Source organism: Nyctereutes procyonoides, unplaced genomic scaffold (assembly GCF_905146905.1).
Source record: "Nyctereutes procyonoides isolate TBG_1078 unplaced genomic scaffold, NYPRO_anot_genome, whole genome shotgun sequence".
In the NCBI taxonomy this organism is placed as follows: Eukaryota; Metazoa; Chordata; class Mammalia; order Carnivora; family Canidae; genus Nyctereutes; species Nyctereutes procyonoides.
In genome coordinates this window covers 17,552,898-17,573,943 of record NW_026575142.1, presented here as the reverse complement: position 1 = coordinate 17,573,943, position 21,046 = coordinate 17,552,898, and the positions used below count along the sequence as shown (strand labels likewise).

The 21,046-nt window shown below is 42.3% G+C and overlaps 1 protein-coding gene across 4 annotated transcripts in view; it reads left to right on the top strand.

Annotated features, from left to right (window-relative positions):
• The window catches only part of NOSTRIN (nitric oxide synthase trafficking), a 56,498-nt gene extending 37,058 nt beyond the window's left edge, over positions 1-19,440 (top strand). For 2 of the 4 annotated variants that reach the window (XM_055308393.1, XM_055308394.1), the window contains 8 exons: positions 5,698-5,796; positions 5,892-6,017; positions 10,264-10,372; positions 11,253-11,341; positions 14,111-14,236; positions 15,153-15,267; positions 16,350-16,439; positions 19,222-19,440. In XM_055308393.1, coding sequence (XP_055164368.1) covers positions 5,698-5,796; positions 5,892-6,017; positions 10,264-10,372; positions 11,253-11,341; positions 14,111-14,236; positions 15,153-15,267; positions 16,350-16,439; positions 19,222-19,358 — 891 coding nt within the window. In that variant the 3' untranslated portion in view covers positions 19,359-19,440. The remainder of the gene's footprint in view (positions 1-5,697; positions 5,797-5,891; positions 6,018-10,263; positions 10,373-11,252; positions 11,342-14,110; positions 14,237-15,152; positions 15,268-16,349; positions 16,440-19,221) is intronic. The other 2 variants (XM_055308396.1, XM_055308395.1) reach the window with 2 other exon arrangements.
• The last annotated feature ends 1,606 nt before the right edge of the window (positions 19,441-21,046 follow it).

The window sequence follows — 21,046 nt, the reverse complement described above, 5'->3', positions numbered from 1 at the left end:
AAAAATCATAATCTCCTTAAAGAAAAGAAAAATTTCCTTTCACCCTTCTTGCCCTGGTTTGTTGTTGGCACCGTGCCAGAGGCCATGCCAGCCCCTCTCCCTTTCCATTCTCCGTTCTCGTACTTTCTCTCATTGTGGCTCCCTCAGAGCTGCCTTCTGCCTCCCAAGCACAAGCCCAGCCCTGTAGACCCACTTGAGACTACTTCTGCCAAGACATCCTCGCCTCGCCCTAACCAAGACCGATTCCTTACTTCGTATTCCCTTGGCTTGGGTACCCTCAGTCTGCCCCCCCCACCCCGCCCCAAGTGACTGACTCACATATTACACTGTGTGTTCTAGATCTTCTATTGTTTACAAACTCAGAAGTAGAATATTATATTCATGAAGACATAACAAAAGTGGGCTGAATTGAATTCGAGGGGGATTTTATTATAAGTGTGAGATGTGGAAATGTGACAAGGGTTGTTCAGTTTCATTTTTCCTTCTCTTCTCCCACCATTCTTCTGTGGAAAACGGGATATAAGAATTCATTTAAACACTCCATAATGCATCCTCTTACCCCTTCTTCCCTCCAAATTGGATTTACCAATTCTTTCAGAGAACATTCATTGAGCTGCGTTCAAGGCAGTTTACTAGATACTGAGAAATGTCAAGTTTCAAGTGTCGTTATGAAGTAATAAAACCAATTCCACACACCACATGTCAGTCTTACTATTTGTAATCATACTATGCTCAAGTCACATTTCCTCCCTTCCAAGAACAAACCATTCAGTTGGTAGAAAGCAATTATAATATATTTTGAAAAATAATAGCCCTGCTACTAAGAATTACCAAGAGCCATGTGTTTGGTTCCGACAGTAAGCACTCAAGGAATTATTTGAGAGAGGCATTTGCAGTACATGTCAAGAGCATTAAAAATATTCACTTTCTCAACAGTGTTCCTCATCTGAACCACATAACACAGAAAATAATGAGTGAATGTTTTCACAGCTCCCCCAGGGGTGGTGGTGACCGAACCTCTCTAGGTGCAGTGGGGAGACGGTGACATGTATGGCATACAACGGATTCCCCAGGACAGTAGGGCTTGACTCTCTCCCAGCACTCATGGTGAAAAACATAATTTTCTTTCTATAAATATATATTGAGGAAATAGCTAAAAAAAACAATTTCTATTCAAAATACATTAAAAGCAAAAGGGAGGAAACAATTCAAATGGCTAACCTTTAGGGGATGACTAAATGAATCAAATGTGCTGTGTGCAATCCCACACAGTGGACTATTTTAAATGATGTTTCTGGAGATGAACAACATGAGAAACCGCTTTAGTACACTGTTTAGTGAAAAAACGATACCAATGTGAATAATTTGCTAGGTAACTAGAAAAATAAAATAGTACATACACACATACCTAGATAGACTGAAATACATCAAAATGCTAACGGGTTATCTCTGGGTGGAAGAATTATAAATACTTTTCAAATTAAATTTTGTTGTGGCCCTTTAGAGTCCCAGGACAATGTCTCAAAGCAATTAGTGTGCTTGTTAAAATTCTGATTCCTGAGCACCTCCCTAAAAGGAATGAATCAGAACCTCTGAATAATTTTCAGAAGGGGTCTAGGTGATTGCTAAGCATTCTGAAATTTGAGAGTTCTTGCTCTAGAAAGAACATGATATTTCTTTGATCAGTTTTATAGAAGCAATTTAGATGAAAATGAAGTCCTTCCAAGGACAGGACAGCAGGACAGAAAAAAAAAAGTGAATGAAAAGTATGAATGATCACAGTCCTTGGGCCCCAACCAGTCTCCAGATCTGCTGTTCCCTGCCTACTCTGACCACGCTCTCATATATGTGCCATCATAAAGGCACAAGAGAACAGTTTTATGTTCTCCAGAGTATTTTGCTTCTCTACTGCCAATTTTATACAAAAAGAACAAGATAATAGAAAGCAATAATTCATTAAATGAGATATAGATTTCCCCTTTGCACAGTGGAATTTATCTCTGCCTCTTTTCATGAGCAAACATAGATCATTTTAATGATTTCCCTGAAATGTAATTAAAATCTCTTAACCATTACCATCTCCTCCAAGGGATACTGGATATTCTAGTAGCAGATTGATACTGGTGGCTCAGCTCCTGTCAAAATAAGGACATAGCTGCCCACTAGGATACAATGTGTTCCTAAAACCCAGCTTTTGTTTATTTCTCCTGTCCTTTGTTCATGGTGCTAAACTAGAACAGCTGCTTTCTAGAACTTTCTCAAAGGTGTAAAGTCTCTTTCTGAAGATGGTTCCAGTTGAGGGTCAAGCAACTTAGCAGAATTTGTTTTATATATTAGTTAGGAAGCATCTATCTCTGTCCTTTGAAGAAGCAACACGTTTGCTAGGCCACTCTTCTATGTCTTTACTCACTACGTGAGAGCACACAACCACTTTCCAATGGCTGGTGCCTGGCAATACTGAAGACTCAAGGGACCAAGAAGAGAAACAAAAGTTTTAGCTCCCACCAACTTAGAAAAGTTGAACAGCTTCTGACCCAATTCAGAAGTGATCATGGGGAAGCAGAGCTCTGACCTTCTGCTTTGAGTGTCAGGACACTTGGCATAGAATTAAAATTTGCGTGTGATTGACATAGATGTTCATAGTTACTGCCTGAGCCTTTTACTGCTTTCATTTAATAGCAGTGTTAAAATGAGTGTAGACCAATAAACAAAATGCAGTATATGCGTAGAGTTAAATATTATTCAGCCTTAAAAAGGAAGGACATTCTGACATATGCTACATCATGGATGAACCTGGAAGACATTATGCTAGGTGAAATTAGCAGTGGACAAATATTCTACGATTCTTCTTGTATGAGACGCCTAGGGTAGTCAAGTTCATAGAAGACATAAAGTAGAATGGAGGTTACCAAGGGGCCTAGGGGAATTTGGTTTAATGTGTACAGAGTTTCCATTTTGCAAGATGAAGAAAGTTCTGGAGATGGATGATAATTAAGGTTGCACAACAGTGTGAATGTACTTAATGACACTGACGTATACATTTAAAAATAGTTAAAATGGTAAATTCTATGTTATGCAAGTTTTACCACAACTAAAAAATATAAATAAAATTTTAAAAGGCAAAAATGAACTATTGGGACTTCCTCAAGATAAAAAGCTTTTGCACAGCAAAGGAAACTCTTGACAAAATCAAAAGACAACTGACAGAATGGTAGAAGATATTTGCAAATGACACATCAGATAAAGAACTAGTATCCAAAATCTATAAAGCACTTTTCTTTTTTTTTTTTTTTTAATTTTTATTTATTTATGATAGTCACACAGAGAGAGAGAGAGAGTGAGAGGCAGAGACACAGGCAGAGGGAGAAGCAGGCTCCATGCACCGGGAGCCCGACGTGGGATTCGATCCCGGGTCTCCAGGATCGCGCCCTGGGCCAAAGGCAGGCGCCAAACCGCTGCGCCACCCAGGGATCCCTATAAAGCACTTTTCAAACTCAACACCCAAAGAATAAATAATCCTGTCAAGAAATGGGCAGGGGACATGAATAAACATTTCTCCCAAGAAGACATACAAATGGCCAACTGACACATGAAAAAAGTGCTCAACATCAAGGAAGTACAAATCAAAACTACAATGAGATACCACCTCACACCAGTCAGAATGGCTAAAATTAACAAGTCCGGAAATGACAGATGTTGGAGAGGATGCAGAGAAAGGGGACCCCTCTTACAGGGTTGGTGAGAATGCAAGCTGGTGCAGCCACTGTGGAAAACAGTATGGAGATTCCTCAAAAAGTTGAAAATAGAGCTACCCTACAACCCAGCAATTGCACTACTGGGTATTTACCCCAAAGATAAAAATGTATTGATCCGAAGGGGCATCTGCACCCAATGTTTATTAACAGCAATGTCCACAACAGCCAAACTATGGAAAGAGCCCAGATGTGCATCAACAGATGAATGGATAAAGATGTGGTAAATATATACAATGGGCTACTACTCAGCCATCAAAAAAATGAAATCTTGCCATTTGCAACAACATGGATGGGCGAGATGATATTATGCTAAGTGAAATAAGTCAATCAGTGAAAGGTAGTTATCGTATGATCTCACTCATATATGGAATTTAGGAAACAAAACAGGATCATAGGGGAAGAGAGGAAAAAATAAAACAAGACAAAATCAGAGAGGGAGACAAACCATTAAGAGTCCTTAATCATATGAAACAAACTGAGGCCCCCTGGAGAGGAGGAGTGGGGCAATGGGGGTAACTGGGTGATGGGCATTAAGGAGGGCACGTGATATAATGAGCACTGAGTCTTCTACGAGACCGGTGAATCACTGACCTCTACCTCTGAAACCAATAATCAGTATATGTTAATTAATTTAATTTAAGTAAAATATATCCAAAAAAAAGTTTAAAGTGACTATATGCCATTGATAAAATAACAACTGAATATGAATACAGTCTACCACAGAGATATAAAGTGCCACCATGCTGTATCGGGCCAGTAGGCCCTGCAGATGTACTAGAGAGGCAGATGGGAGAACCCAATGATCATTGTGACTCTGCCCCCACCGCCCCCACCCTATCAAAGGCCTTGATATGTAGTCAGTCTTCTTACTTCCTATGGTAATGCTACCCACCAATTTCCCCAAAGCCTTCTTCATGAAAAAGTATAGCTGAGTCCTCTTTATTGTGTGGCATGGAATTGGGTGGGATGGCAGGCATGATGAGAGCAACCAGCCTGGATGAAGGAGGAATGCCCGGGCCTCGTCCTTACAAAAATGGGATGAAAAGCATGTTGCCTTGGATACCTGCCATCTCTGTTAAAGCCCGAAGTCCTCTGATCACATACCCAGCAGCCTCCCACCACCCCTACTTGGCCTAGGAATGCCCCTTGGCCCAATCCTTCACACACCGCTTAGCTGCTGAATTTCCCCGCACACCCTCAAAATAACCAGTCAGCAGCTCAGCCAGCAAAGAGTGGCGAAGTCTAATAACTAACTTTTTCTAAAATGTCAATGACTAACAAGGGAAATGTGACATCCCTCACTTTCTTACTTACCCTTCCTAGGTACAAGTTGTGAAACTCTGAGAGTGGAATTTTAATCATTTCACACCAAGTGGAGAGGTTATGTTCCCACCTTCATGCAGTGGTCTTTGACCCCCCAGGCCTAATTTTAGGCCAGGATTATGAGTTGATGAGACTGGGGTTCTCCTCTTGTCAAATAGTTTCCTTAAGCAGAGATTTTGCAGTTCATCATCTTTCCCTGGCAGAGACTAGCAGAATGCTTTGTATGTACCACAAACAATTCTAAAAATATTTAGGATCTGAATGCATTTCCAAGACGTAGACATGGCTTTTACTGGGCATTGTGCTCCTTCCCTAGAACCCAGAGGAGCTTTTCAAATGATTTCTTTCCTCCCCTTTCTTTGTGAAAGCCAGGTAACACATAACATCAGCCTATATGTCTTTTGGGACAAAACAGCCTGGGGAAATTTTGTGAGTTAGACCAACCCTAAATAAAGACAAACATGACACATACCAAATCACATTCCTGTCCTGGACATCTTTGGTATGACATAATCAAAAGGCACTAACATGACACTTCACTCAGACTTGGGGCATGTCAGTGGGTGACTTTAGTTTTCCACAACTGGCAAATCTTATGTGGTTTTTCCGACCTTTTCAGAGCATCCTGGAGCTGGAGAAGGAAAGAATTAAACTTTTGTACAATAACTTAAACCAGTACACTCAACATATTTCTGTTTTTGGCCAAACCCTGACCACAGTGAGTAGTACAGATTTCTCTATTTCTGATAAGCATGGTAAGAACTCACAGGAAACATTCTCCAGCAACCTTGTTATGCTTTCTTGGCATTGCAGTGCCACACGCAGATTCACTGTGCCATCAGCAAGATAGATGTTGAAAAAGATATCCAGGCTCTCATGGAAGAAACTGCAGTTTCGTCCACAGAAAATAAATCTGAGTTCCTATTAACAGATTACTTTGTAAGTATGGGGTAGAAGAAAATTCCACTGATGGGGAACCATAGTAATATTCTGAGGGATGCATTTGGAAGAAAATTGAGAGCAATTGTAAAGGAGATATCTTGTTTTGTAATGAAAATAGATTTTTTTCATAGTCTGTATAAATAAAAAAAAACAGCATGTGGTTTACAAACTAGGCAATAGAAATATGTCTCTGGTGTTCTCTAGAAGGGAAGAAAGTCCAAAGGGTTTCTAGACTGAAACGTTATGCTCGGTCTTCTAGAGCAATGCCAGACCTATAAGTAATCACTGTGCATCCTCTTGGTTGTCTATTGCTGCATAACAATTATACCCAAACTTAACAGGTTAAAACAAGCACTTACTATCTCATAGTGTCTGTGGGTCAGGATTCCAGGTGTGGCTTCCCTGGGTGCCTCTGAGTCCCTCACAAGGCTGCCATCGAGGTGTCAGCCAGGAGTGCGGATGTGTCAGGACTCTCCTGGGAGACAGCCTGCTTCGGAACTCATTCATGTGGCTGATGGCAGGCCTCCGGTCCCTGCTGAAACGCTGCCTGCAGATACTAGCTCCTTGCCATGCAGGGCTCTTCCTCCGCAGGGGGTCCACAATAGGCCAGCCTGCTTCCCCCAGAAACTAGTGATCAAAAGAGACGGAGCTAGAGTGTCCAAGATGGAACTGTAGTCTTTCGAACTGACCTCAGAAGTGACATCTCTTCGTATTCTATTTGTTAGAACCCAGTCGATAAGTGCAGCCCTATAGTGTGAGTACAAGTCAGTAAGTGTAAGTAGAGGGGATCAAACGAAAGGAAGACTCCTTGAAGGTGGGAATCATTATCAATGTTCTTCATGATCCTCGCCTTTGAAAACCTCACACCCTCTTACAGAAGCTTATTTTCAAGGCATTTGGGTGATTCTACTATTATATGGAACATGCTAAAAACCAGTCAGTGTTCCTGGTCACAACCCAGGCATCTCACTTCTTTGACATCTGGGGGAAATTCTTTGTCTTCTTGGGCCACGCCTCAAAGATTTTTGTCCTCTGCTCCCCTCTTGTTAGTCTTAATTGTAGTGTTCTAGGAGCTGCTCATTAATTACCACAATCTGCAGGAAGGATTCCTCTGCTGTATTTCATCCAGACTTTGGAGGTCCAGATTGGGAGGGTTCATTCCCCCTTCTCCCCCCAGTCCAGAGAACTAGCCTATTGGTCACGGCCTCCTATAGGCTTAAAAGTGTAGCTGAAGTCAACATCCCAGGGGTCCTGCTCAAGGAACAAGAGATGAAGGAGAAGGAGGAAAGGCAGTTAGATTAGACACAGCAGTGGCTCCTGCCCAGCTCTCCCTTCCCCACCCTCCAAACAGCAGTAAGTGGCCACCTAGTTCTTTAATTAAATCTTTTTTTCTGGGGCACTGGGTGGCTCCGTGGTTGAGCATCTGCCTTCAGCTCAGGGTGTGATCCCAGGGTCCTGGGACTGAGTCTCTCATCAGACTCCTCGCATGAACCCTGCTTCTCCCTCTGCCTGTGTCTCTGCTTGTCTCTGTGTCTCTCATGAATAAATAAATAACATCTTAAAAAAGGCCTAATTCTTTAAAAAAAAAAAACTTTTTTCCTCCTCTGGCAAATGTGAAGCTAATTAGCAATTAGCAATGTGTGTTTGAAGTAGAAGCAAGGTAGCAATGGGAGTGGAAAAGAAGATTTGATTACACAGGGAAAGTGCTCTTCTCCCCCCCCCTTCCAAATAGTGTAGGTGACCCCTGAGATGGGAAAAATGTCCAATAAAATTTGTTTGTTACTTTTTTATGAAAGTGCCCCTATTGACTAACCTGTCAGTAAAATAGGGATCATTCTCCTTGAAAATTTGACTAGGCTTCTAGTGAAATGTAAGGAGGCAACCATGACAGTTTATCTTGAATTGACATGCCCATGGGAGTTTTTGGTTTCTGTGGAACATCGGTGCTCTGGAGCTGATGACTGTGTATCTGTTGTCTGAAAGAATGGACTGTATCTCCAAATGGGTAAATGGAATTTCCTTAATATCCTCAAAGCAAAACACGCCCCAAATCTGACTTTGTAGACATTGGCAATAAGTGTAGACTGGTTTACATCTGGTTGCCAAGAAATGTACATGGATGAGGGTAAAACAGAAGAACAATCTGAGTGCAGATACCGAGGGGCTGGTGGCCAGTGTGAAAATACTTGTGACGTTACCGTAAAGGAGATTGTATCTGCAGTTTCATATGCCACCTTCACTACTGATCTTTTGAAAATCTTTGGAAGAGAAGAAGGAATTTAAGAAACTTACAGGATAGCAATATAGAGTTGTGCCAGTAGTGATGCCCTTCTGGAAATACATCTGTAAACAATAGGTGTCCCCAAACAACCCAGATGCAATCTGGGCCTGGCACGGAGCCAGAGCCGGATTATGATGGGCATTTCTCCAGCAAGGAGGGCCTGAGGGCTGGAGTCAGGCAGCCTGCAGGTCAGCCGGGGCTGGTGTGGGGGCTGCCGGCCCCCAGGGGCCCGGGCCTGTGCAGGAGCAGATTGGGAAGAGACCTGGGATTCAGAGGACCTGGGTTTCAAACTGGTTCATTTGGGTCTTCACGTATTTTTCGGGGTGTCACAGTGAAAATGGGGAAAATAAAACCAATATCCTAGAGTTGTTGTAAGAATCACATGTAATAAAGATACTGACTTTTATTTTATTTTTTAAAAGATTTTATTTATCTTTTCATGAGACACAGAGAGAAGCAGAGACACAGGCAGAGGGAGAAGCAGGCTCCCTGTGGGACTTGATCCCAGGAACCCGGGATCATACCCTGATCCCTGAGCCGAAGGCCGACATTCAACCCCTGAGCCACCCAGGTGCTCTAAGATGTCAACTTTTATAATATGTAATTCGCAATGTGTAAATAAAATATTTTAATCTATACCTTAATTATTCCTATAAAGGCTATTGGCTCTGCCCTAATTCCTTACGCTTCCCCTTCTTCAGGGCGGTGGATCTAAAGTTAATCTCTCCCCCAGCTTTCAGGATCCTAGTTTTTCTCCTTCTGTATCAGCAGAGTCCTGACTCCTCTACTTCTGTCTTCGGTCGTCAGTGTCCCCTCTTTCTCCAGGGGCTCCTTGTCTGTCTACTACACTCACATTCAGTCACCTCCCCACCCAGCCCTGACATCCTCATTTTTTTTCATTCGACCTTTGAAATTATGTATGTGAAAGTTCGGATATTGTTAACAGTTTCTCATATTTCATATAAGATCCCTACTTCAGCCTGAAAATCTGGCCTAACCTACTAAGATGACTTTTCCTTCCACCGTGATTGTTCAAGCAACTGGCCTTTATTTTTCCCGGTACCTATCCTGCAGTCCTCCCTCTGCCCTTTGCTGCACCACTTCTCCTACTCAGTGAACCCTCTGCCCTCCTTACCCCTGACCGAAAAATTCTGGTTCGGTCTCCCAGCCCCCTGGAAACCTTCATGTCCTGGTCCCGGCTGAATCAGGCACTCCTGTCTGTGCCAGTCACGAATGAACGCGGCCTTGAACGGCTCGGAGTCTGAATGTTATGCTCAAGGCCTGACTAACTTACAGATGCGTTCTGGGAAGAGCTCATGTGTCCTCAATGGCCAGCTAATCCAGAACAGAACACGGTGAACATTTATTTGTTCCACTCCTAGTTCCAGACAAACACAAGAGGCCACATCTGGACCTTTAAAGAACTCTGACTAGAGGCACCTGGGTGGCTCCATGGTTGAGCATCTGCCTTCAGTTCAGGGTGTGATCCTGGGGTCCTGGGATCGAATCCCATATCAGGCTTACTGCAGGGAGCCTGCTTCTCCCTCTGCCTAGGTCTCTGTCTCTCTTTGCATGTCTCTTATGAATTATTAAATAAAATCTTAAAAAAATTAAAGAACTCTAACTTGAATCAAGATAAAACCATAAAGTATCCAACCAATAGATTTACTTATCAAGAAACTATGAAATAACTATAATAAGACTTTCTCCAACAAGGATGTGTTCTACTAAAGAAAGTGCTCAGCTGGGTACTTACAAGTTATGGACAAGATGTTTTCCTATTAAGCGGGTCTGGAACAGATAGAGCCATCTGTATAAAACCGAAGGTTTTCCTGACTTTACTTTTTTTCTTCTCTCAAGTTACTACTAAAACAGCTGTCAGTGAAAACTCAGTGCAACTAGGAATAGCAAACCTTACTTTTTCTCCTTAAATTGTTAAGCATAATTTTTTTTCTCCTCAAGGAAGAAGATCGCAACAATGCAATGAATAAAGAGCGACAAGAGTCTTCACTGAAATCAAAACTGTTGAGACTGCAAAAAGATATCGAAAAAGCCTTAAGAGACCGGGAAGGTGTGTAATTATATCTATGAATGGCCTGATAAGGGAAAGTATTCTACTTAGAGGTTTCATTCAGAGTTCGGGTGATTCCATTTTTGCTAACTGGGGCTGGGATCACTTAATTTAAAGACTCATATATCAAACCTAATTTGTGTGAATAAAGAAAAAGGAGAAAGGAGAAAGGGGAGTGCAAACAGATTGAAAATGACATTTCGGTCCATTTGAGAGAGCTATGCAAGCACTATGTCTCCATTTCCAGAAATAATAGCATTTTGCCGTGTATCTGAAATTGGCTGGAATGAGGGACAGCTCATTTGGCTTAAAATATGGTAAACCTCCTTTGCACACAGCCTTTGGTTTTCTTGTTTGCTCCTTTTGAAGCCATCCTTCTAAATGAGTTAGGGATGTCAGAATGGGAAGCAGATCTGGAGTCATACGGAAAATAAAAACAACCCGGTGCTTGTGATTCTGATATGTAGAGCTTATTTTACATGGACTGGAACAAAGCATTAAAATGTAATCCCTTATAGGAAACCCAAGAGAGTGAAATGTTTAGAAACCTAAATTCTGTAGTGAGGGAGAGTCTAACACTGTGATGGTTTGGGGAATCGACCGTGGACTGGGTCCATAAGGAGGATTCGAAAGCTCATCTTGAAAAATGGGAATCAAGATTTTATAAGCACCAGAATTTCTCAACTTTCATTAAACGAAGGTACAGGCCACCCCTTCAGTAAAAGTCAGTAACAATTACAAGGAGAAAGAGCGTCAGCCATTGGGGTATCCTCTCGGTGTCCCTTCTGGGCTCGGGCTCCCCCAGCACGTGCCCCCTCTCAGCTGTGTCCCTCCAGGACAGGATGGACAGCGGTGACTGAGAGGATGATTTCATTGTCAGGCCTGGAACGGATGCTGAAATCCTACTCCAAGGACTCCACCTTCCCAGATGCAGAGAGCCAAAAAATCACAGCAGCCTTGATGGACGAGGTAAATATTTGCAGAGTCCGCTTTCCTAGATTTAATGATGAAAGAGTTATTTTTAGAATGCTTGTTTTCTGGGCCCATTTGACCTCTGCTTGCTTTTCTTTTCTCATGATACAGAACAATCTGGTCAGAGCTTCTATAGTCGCCTCCTTGACAAGCAGTTTGAGGGATCTGGAAAAATTGTACTTGGAAATGTTTGCTTTAGCCTCCTTCCAGGAAACCAATTGTGCCTGAAATAGAATTCCCCAAAATAGAATAATTCCATTCAGGTCTGGAAACCCTGTGTACTTTAACCCGGTTAAAAAAAGTGATCAAAAGCACAGGGCCTGCATTCGGGAAGGCTGGTATTTGGATCTCACCCTGCCATTTACAGGGACTTGGGACAACTTTAGTTTTCTCGGTACCTACCTCCAAGGGTTGTTGTGAGGATACAGTGTGAGTTAGAAAGTGCCAGCGCCATGCACAGAGGAGAGCTGAAATCCTGCTAACTATTAAGAGTCCATTGTTCATTTATCCCCCCGCTTTTAGGAGCCTCTGAAAGTAACAGGACAAAAGAAAACTATGGCCACACAGGAGGAAGAAGGTAGTCTGGGGTGTGCGACAAAAACTTGAGAAAAGGGGGAAAAAATTTAGAGGCTGGGGTGGTTTTGAGGGGAGGGGAGGTACTGTCAGGAGAGGGCAGGGAGAGGCAACTCTGGGCCTGTTTGCTGAGCGCCTGGACCACAGCAGCCCCCCCTGGGGGGGGGGAGCAGTGGACAATGCTCCAGAGGAAGCCACCGTGAAAGGTCAGCAAAGGCCTGTGGATTTTATATAGGAACAAAAACAAACAGGTGCTGCGTATGGCTAGCTATAGGTCTTCTGCTGTGATTAGAGAGAGGGGGAAGTTGACTGGGATTCACCCGAGAAGAATTCAGGAAGAGACAAAAAATCTTTAGCCATGTTTTAAAGGACACGGGAAGCTGGGCCAGCTGTTCATACCTTGACTGTAGCCTAACCAATTCTCTTGCGAGAGCAGGTACCTAATAGTTGTGTCCAAACAGTCAATTCCACTAGTTCTTTGGAGGAAAGGAGGCCGGTATAGCCAGGTACAGTTTAATCTATTTTTCAGCAAAGGCCTCCTTTAGTGAGGGAGCTGTTGTAAAAACAAACCTAACAATCTTCGTGAAAAGAAAGGCCTGAATTCTGTTCACTTGGGAACAGAGGCCTAACAACATGGCGGCAGTTCGTATGAAATTAGAGGGCAGTCGGACATTTTCTGTGACGGTGTGAAATGTTTGGTTTACATGGTCTATGCAAATAATATTTACCAAAATAAAGTCATATATGGAGCATTTTATGATGGTGTCAGGTTCTAAGTTGATTTCTTTGGTGGTTCTGGCATAGCATTTTGTCATTACCAGCATAGAACACGTCTTGGGATCATCTGGGAACACTCTGGCCTGATTCACACAGCAGAGGGTGCAAGGTCGGAGAGGGTCTGACCCCTGAACTCATGGTGTTTGTGATTGGAGCCAACATGAACATTCAAGTAGTGGATGCCAAACACGCATGTAACTCAGTTATTACACACCCTGCATCTGGTGGAGGGCAACTACGGGTAGACTTTGTGTTACCCAGGGAAGGTTTCTTGCAGGAGGAAACTCTGTTTCCTTGAAATTCTTCCTAATTCATTGTCTCTTGGTCCTTCAAGTGCCATATTTAAAGCAAGAATGTTGGTAAGGCATGTTCTGTGAGAAATTTTTGCAGAAATGGCATGTATCTAGAGTAGACACTGTCTTCAGATATGGGAAGGAGCGTACCACATAGACGAGAAGGAGACTTGCCCCATGATGGCCTCCAGTGCAGACCAGGTCTAATGGTAGAGGGTCTACGGTGGGCTTTGATTTCATCATCTTAGGTAAGCCCGCCCCATGATGCAGTGGATCATTCCCCATTGATCAGAGATGTTCAGTCTATGGTTGTGGCCCTCAGCAGGGCTGTTAGGTTAGGCCCTCCCATGCTGGAGGTGTGGAAAAGGAAGAAATAATGGTGAGGAAGAGATGGGATAAGTAGATCCCTTCCATTGGTTAGATTCCATTATTTGATTTACCCGGACTGAACACAGCTTGAAAAAGAAGCTATTATGAAGTTTCTAGCACAAGATCAAATGGGGAACAGGAGGTCAAATTGAGAACTAGGAGTGTATCTTTAGCTTCATTTATTTTTACACCCAAATACCTCAGAATATTGTTTCCAGTTTGCAGAAGTGTTAACTACAAACATTTTGGGTAATGTAAGACCTCACCTTTTTAAGAAAAACAGTGACATCAGCAGCAACAGCAACAAAGCCCACCTCACACCATTTTAGTTTGATCCTATTTAGTACCAGTTTGGTTATGTTCACAGTGCTGGGCACTATGTTCAACTGCCTCTCTTCGAAGCCCTCAAAAGCCTGCCTTCTATAATCAACACTTAACTATTCCCTTTCTCACTCCTCAACAGAAAATTGAGAAATGCTGTTTGTTGCCACAGAACACTGATCTCTAGGTTTCCAGTTTGTGTTTAGAAGAGTGCAGAATAAGGGGCACTCCACAACTAAGGCTTCCCTTTAAGCTGCTTGAAGACTCCACTTTTTGTTCTCTTTAGCATTTTCTGCTCATGTCTGCATGAGTTGAATGTGTACCTTTCTAGACCTCTTTGTCACCTTGGAAGTTATCCTGATATCCCTTTACCTGCCCAGTTGTGCTTCATTTTCTTGAAATTTACTCACATGGCCAAATGATGTATCCACAGACCAATTTGAAACTAGATCTTTTGCAAGCAAACTCCTACAAACTGGCATCGGTGTTAGCAGAACTTGAGCAAAGACCTCAGCCCAGCCATCCCTGTAGTAACTCCATCTTCAGGTGGAAAGAAAAGGTAAAAATTTAAGATTGTTTGTAGTTTCTTGACTGGGCTTGTTGTATGGAGTGGCTTCAAGTAGTACCATGGCAAAAAAAAAAAAAAAAAAAAAAAAAAAAAGCTATTCTGAACCATATGTGCCATATATCCAAATCCCAACCGTGGAATTTTAAGATAAACTTACTTGTATTCCTTTCGAGTGCAGTAACAAGAGCTAATCACAAATGAATACATTCTTGGTAGACTAAATATGAGGAGCTCATAACACGTTGCATTCCTTCTTCCTCCTCATACCTTTATTCTTTGAATATGCTTGTAAAGTAAAATTTCATACAGACCTAAATTCTAAGATTTTGTGATATGAAGCAGTCCCATCCACTTAACATAGTACACGAGATGGGTAAAGCGTGAGTACAATTTAAAAAATTCACCCCTGTGTATTTTTGCCGGTGATACTCTAGAGGAACTGATGATGAGCACGTGAATACACAGGGGTAGCTCCTGCTTGCAGCTGTTCTCCGTTTCCTGTCAGAAGAGGGAGCTGTCACCATCTTGTGATAAAGGGATGGTTTTCTTTCCATGAGACTCAACTCTAAAACTGTCTCAATCACTTAGACGGTCATAGCAATTTCACTTGCATGAAAGCCAATTAAAGTTGAATTTGAGGAAGTAGAGCTATGAATGTTATTATTTGACCTTGAGTTGTAGGTCAGGATTGCAAACACAGGCTATAAAATACGGTAATTGTCTAATTCTGAAAAGATTATGGCTTCAGAAACAAGAAAGATTTATAGTAGAGTTTAGATAGACTCTCCTCCCAAAAATTAAAAAACAAATTCCTGAGGAAAACAGTTGCAGAAGAGTTACTTCTCGCAAATACTTTGGATGATGGGACTGTTAAAATGACTTTTTTTTTTTTTAACTATTTAAACAGCAACAGACACATAGTTATGTAAAAATATCCCGGCCTTTTCTGATGAAGAGATTAGAGAACGTTGTGAGCAAAATATCTTTTGGGGGGCAGAGACTCCCAAGTTCTTCATCGACAGGTAATCCCATACCCACAATGACGGGGCTGGGTTCTATGGGTAAAGCACATTGTAACATTTACATTTTATTTTCACAGTCACATGGGCATATATCAGCTCAAAGAAATTTGCATTTCAGTTAGGAATGATTAATTTGTTAGCATTTGTAGCTTTCTGTGCAGATGGATTCCAAAATGTGGGAAGGAGTCAAAAAGCAGAGGGTTGGGGGAAAAATGTATGATATGGGAAGGTCCCTTAGTGACTGGCATCCATGTTATTCAGACAGTCTGCATTTTGTTGTCTGTACATTCACCTCTGAACCATGGTGAGAAGCTCTATCTCCACAGCCCCTTCCAAACTTCCATGGAAATCCTGTCCTTTCTGCGAGAAACATGGTGATCCTAAGACATATCTACTCTTTTTATTCAGCCCCCTGATCTTAGCCATTTGCCAACCTACACCCACCTTTCAACACACACACACACACACACACACACACACACATGTCATTGTCCCTTGCTTAACTATAGTTTCATTAACCTTCATTCTTGAGTTTCTTGATGAGAAATTGGCAAAAAGAATTTCCAGAAAACACAGGATGGGACATAATGGTCCACATGGTGTAGGAAATAATCATCATCACATTGTTTAAGAAACAGTTCCATCAGAACCGTAGGCTGATGGAAACAAGCATGGGTTCTAAGTGGCCCCTAACTATACCTGAATGGCAAAACTGGTGTGCGTTTTCCAAAACATGCATCAACTACCACATATATTAGCTAACTGATGTTGATAAAGAAGTTCATGTGGGAAACAGTTTTAAATTATCATCTTTATTATTTTTTTCTCCAGACTTATTATTTTCCACATTATCATATAGTTTTTGATTATATAATATACATGGTCCTTACACATAGTAGTATGTCACAAATGGTTCCTACACCAACGAATGAATATTACATGAAATTATAAATTTTCCTCTTGAGAAGATGTCAGTATATTTAGGCTGGGCACCACATTGTTAAATAACTCAAGAGCTTCCCATCATGTTCATCTTGCCTACTGATGCAGCATTAGTAATTATAACTGGATCCAACTTTCAGCCTCCGGTGTGGTCCAGATTGGCAGTGGTCTTTGCAAGGCTTTATATTCTTTTCAAGCCAGACAAGATGATGAATTAAACTTGGAGAAAGGTAAGAATCATTTTCAAATAGTTTGATTGCCTTACCATGCTGAGATCTTTCACTTGAATAAAACACTGTCTTTGTTATGACAGCCTTACAAGCGACTACAACATCAAATCCTCTCAGGTTTATAATCATCCTTATAAAGATAAGGCTCATCGAAGATAAAAGTTACACAATAAAAATAGCTAACATTCATTTGAAGCTTACTAAGTGCTAGACATTGCTGCAAGCACATTGCCCCATTTGTTTTTTTTTTTTTAAATATTTTATTTATTTATTCATGAGAGACACAGAGAGTCAGAGATATAGGCAGAGGGAGAAGCAGGCTCCTCGCAGGGAGCCTGATGTGGGACTCGATCCTGAGACTCCAGGATCACACCCTGGGCTAAAGGCAGACACTCAACCACTGAGCCACCCAGGCATCCCAACACATTGCCCCATTTAATGTTCATAAAAGCCCTTTGGGGGGTAGGTTTTATTGTTTATCCCCATTTTATTGTTGAGGAGACTGAGGCATAGAAAGGTTAAGTACTTTGGCTGAAGTTGCAGGAAGTGATAGTGCAGGCTTTGAACTCAGAAACCCAGAGTCATGCTTCTTATCACAGTGCTAACCTGGGGTAGAGTGTCAGGAATGGAAAGTTATTAGGAAGGTAGCCCCACCTTTTTCTTTTTCAGAAAGCTGAACTCACAGGAATGTGAAATGGTTTCCTTTCATGGCTTAGGGTAAGCGTGAGTTCTAGAAGCAGGGTCAGAGGACTCCCAGCTTGATGTTTCTCCCACTTGCCTCTCAGAAAAGTGTTTTATGGCCAATCTAGGAAATGACCCCCTGTACTACAGATTTTTGTTGAACATGGGTACGCTGTCATGGTTATGTAGACCTCAACATTAAATAAGAAAGTCACTAGCCTCAACTTTCTTTGTGTGTCCACTTAGCAACCATGTTTGGATGTTAGAGCTAAGGCAGAGATCCGGAAGTCAAAAGGTTAGTGAGAAAGAGTTGTGTTTGTAGGAAAGAGCTCATTACCTACGAGCAGGAGTGGCACCCAGAGCCAACAGGAAGTCATGATGCATTTTGCAGCTGTACAACAGGGACACCACATGTTTGCTATCGGTTAATGGGTGCTTCCTTTTCAGTTTGCCAGTCAGGTTTCTTCCAGCAACTACTTTTCCTTCTAGCTCAGAAATAAATAAAGATAAGAGAAAAGGAAAGAGAAAATAAACCCTGTCCTCCATTCATCTTAAATCAACGTTGCCTTTATTTAAAAGTTGGAAGTGTTCTGGAAGTCACCCTGTTCCTCATGATGTCATCCTAGGGTTACCTGCAGCAGTAAGTGAGTAAGAGAAGTGCTGTATTCCCACTTTCTTTGTGAACAAAAAACGCATTTCCCAGATGCCACCTAGACCCGAGGGCCTGAGTTTGAGTTACGTAGTTACACAATAAATTGATTCTCTTCTTTGTCTTCAGTTCTCTGTTGGTAGCAAAGTCTACTTATACTTTATAATATAAGTGGGTTCTGTAAGTAAAAGGAGCCATTGGAGACTTCGGGAAGCTGGCAACAAGACTTTAAATTATTTGTTTGAATTCCTATCAGTAGGCTGTGTCAACATGCTGACCTGAGATCTGCTGACCTGAGAGGACTCATTGGAGTAGACCTTAGGCTGAGAATGATCTCCTGTAAGACTAAAAAGTGACTTATGAGTAAGAGGAGAAAGAAGGAAGGTGGACAGTCTCCTTTGCCTGAGAAAGAAAATAACTGGGGAGGAGAATGAAAGAAAGAAAGATTGAAAAGTTACCTCAGAAGGATGCTCAAGATAAAAGAGCTGTTGGATCCTGAAAGAAGTTTCTGCTTTGATGTGCAGGCAGCAGCCGGAGGGAAAGAACTTTTTTTTTTTCACAAGAGAAGGACTTAGCCAGAGGATTTGGGGCAACAGGTTAAGCGTTAGGGTTATTAATATCATAATAGTATTTTTTAAAAGAGAGAGAATTAGAGAAGGGCCATGTGTTTCTTAGGAATTCTGTGGATTTGAATCATTGCTTTAAAAACTAGGGTCTTCAAATCAATGTTTGATTCGAGTTATCTAAGTCGTTGAATGGAGAGTTTTGATCCTGTGCAAAGCTGTGCATTGGAACTTTGGACTGTAAAACTGGCACATGTAATGGAGAGAAGCTGTCTTGAGCTAAAGAAAAGTCTGGTAGCTGAGACATACTCATAATAGTCACCCTACCAGACAATCTTGGCCACAAACATGAGAAACCCTTAAAACACAGACACCGAGAAAGAGTTTGGTAACAAGCCACTGGCTGTATCCAAAGTAAGCCATCAGGCGAGAGAGGGAAATGGGATTCTGTTTTTAATGAAACTACCTCATGCCACAAGTTGGTTGCCCATTACCTTATTCTCTGCATTCCACCTGCCTCGTACCGAGGTGGTCAGTACATTTTGCTTCATCTGGATCGCGTGCAGAGAGTGCCGCCAAGTAAGTCCTTGAACACAGCATCTCCTTAAAACTATCTTGCCGACTGGGCTCAGGCATGTGCTTACTTTTTCTTTTTTTTTTTTTAGATTTTATGTATTTATTCATGAGAGACACAGAGAGAGAGGCAGAGACACAGGCAGAGGGAGAAGCAGGCTCCATGCAGGGAGCCTGACGTGGGCCTCGATCCCCGGGCCCCAGGATCAGGCCCTGGGCTGAAGGCGGACGCTCAACCACTGGGCCACCCGGGTGTCCCTGGGATGTACTTAAATGACAGGGCCCCGTTTGTCTAACTAAATGTGCATTTTCACAGGCGACATTGTGACTATATACAGGAAGCAAGAAGAAGGATGGTGGTTTGGATCTGTGAACGGAAAAAGGGGCCATTTTCCTGCTGCTTACGTGGAGGAGCTCCCTTGGGATGCCGGGAGCCCGGCCACCCAGGCCTGAGACAATATCCGACCATACCGCCTCCCTCAGTAACCCGTACAGCGCACTGAAAATAAAGATAAATGCTGTCACCTTTACAATACATCATGGAGTCTTACCTGCGCGTCACTGCACTTTGCACTCCCAGGTATTTGCTTGAAACAGAGTCAGAAGATGGAAAGCACAGGGAGGCAGGAAAGAGGCCCTGCAGCAACTAGAGTTTTCAACTCCTAAGAGACCCTAGAGATGCCCCGACACAGCCCCTGGTGTCACACAGGGAGAGAGGCAGAGTTCAGATCCTTCAGCCCCTTGCCTGAACTCACGTAGTTTTCTGGGGGCACAACAGAGGTGAGGACGTTGATGTCCTTTTCAGCTGGGTTGTGTAGCAATAGGCCAGAGCAGGCCTGGGCCGGGGGTCAGGGGCTGCCCAGAAGGGCCTGGGAGGCGAGGAAGAACTGGGGATGAAGAGCTCAGCAGAGCCTGCCAGGTAAGACTCCACGGAGATAGACCCAGGTTAGGAGAGGGACAATAAAGGATCGAGAGCCGAGGCCAAGAGTCCCTATGATCAGATGAGGGCATGGTAGATGAGAGATCTCGAGACTGGGCGGAGGAGCTCAGTGTGGAACGGAGTTTCATCCTGAGCCAACAACAATCTTCCAAGGCAGTGGCTTCTTATTTATCACCTACGCACAACCAGAACTGCTCGTAGAAGTAAGGTCAGGGGTGAGCAAATGAGGGCTCAGGATCTGAGAGCAAGAGCAAAGTGGATAGGAAATGGTTAGGAAGGAGATAGTGCCTGAAATCTCTTGCACCCTTGTCCATTCGGAAACTTCATATACCAATTTCGAGATAAGAAATTTGCACTTCCCTAGTAGGTCATTATGAAAGGAATACCCTAAGCGATTTCTTAGTGAGAGGAACCTTACATGCTAATGAGTCTCTCTGGTTAGAAAGTTCTAGAAACCAACATTTACTGTTAAAATGGAATACTTAGAGAGAAGCAGTGTCATGCTGTTTCCCCAAATGGAAAAGATTGAGACTAGAGAGGGTACATCTCAGATTTTTCCCAAAGGGGAACATTTTAGAATGGAGAGAAGTGGTGGTGGTGCAAGCAGCATCTATCAGATAATGACCTAAATCATCCTGGAGATCACACTCTGCTGAATGGAGGAGGGTTAAAGTGTTGATAGAAGCATCCAGGCAAGTTTACTCTTGTGCCAAATAGTGTGACATTAGAGTAATTAAAATCCATTCCATTACTCTTATGCCACCTACCTCTTTTTTATTTATTTATTAAATTTCACACTTTCAAAAAAGGAGTTTTTCAAGCCAAGGTACATATATTTTTTATACTCTGTGCCATTACACTCCTATAGCAGGATATAATGATCACATAGGGGTATTTATAGATAGAGATACCAGACCTGAAGGAGCTCAAGTAAAATTTGTTATGTGAGACATAACTTACAGCCTAGAAGAACAGATCAGAAGTTTTAATGTCATCCTTAATGGTGTACTAATGAAGGCTTTCTACATGTAGAAAGTTGGCTGAATAATAGGCCATTAGACCATGAACAGAAAATTTGAATTTATATTTCCTCTTCATCTTCCTTCTTTCCATTAAGCCTTGATGTATAAAAAATTGCGTAGAAATTGACTGCAGCCTACAACGGATCATTTGTATAGAAAAAGTGATGATAATGGTGGCT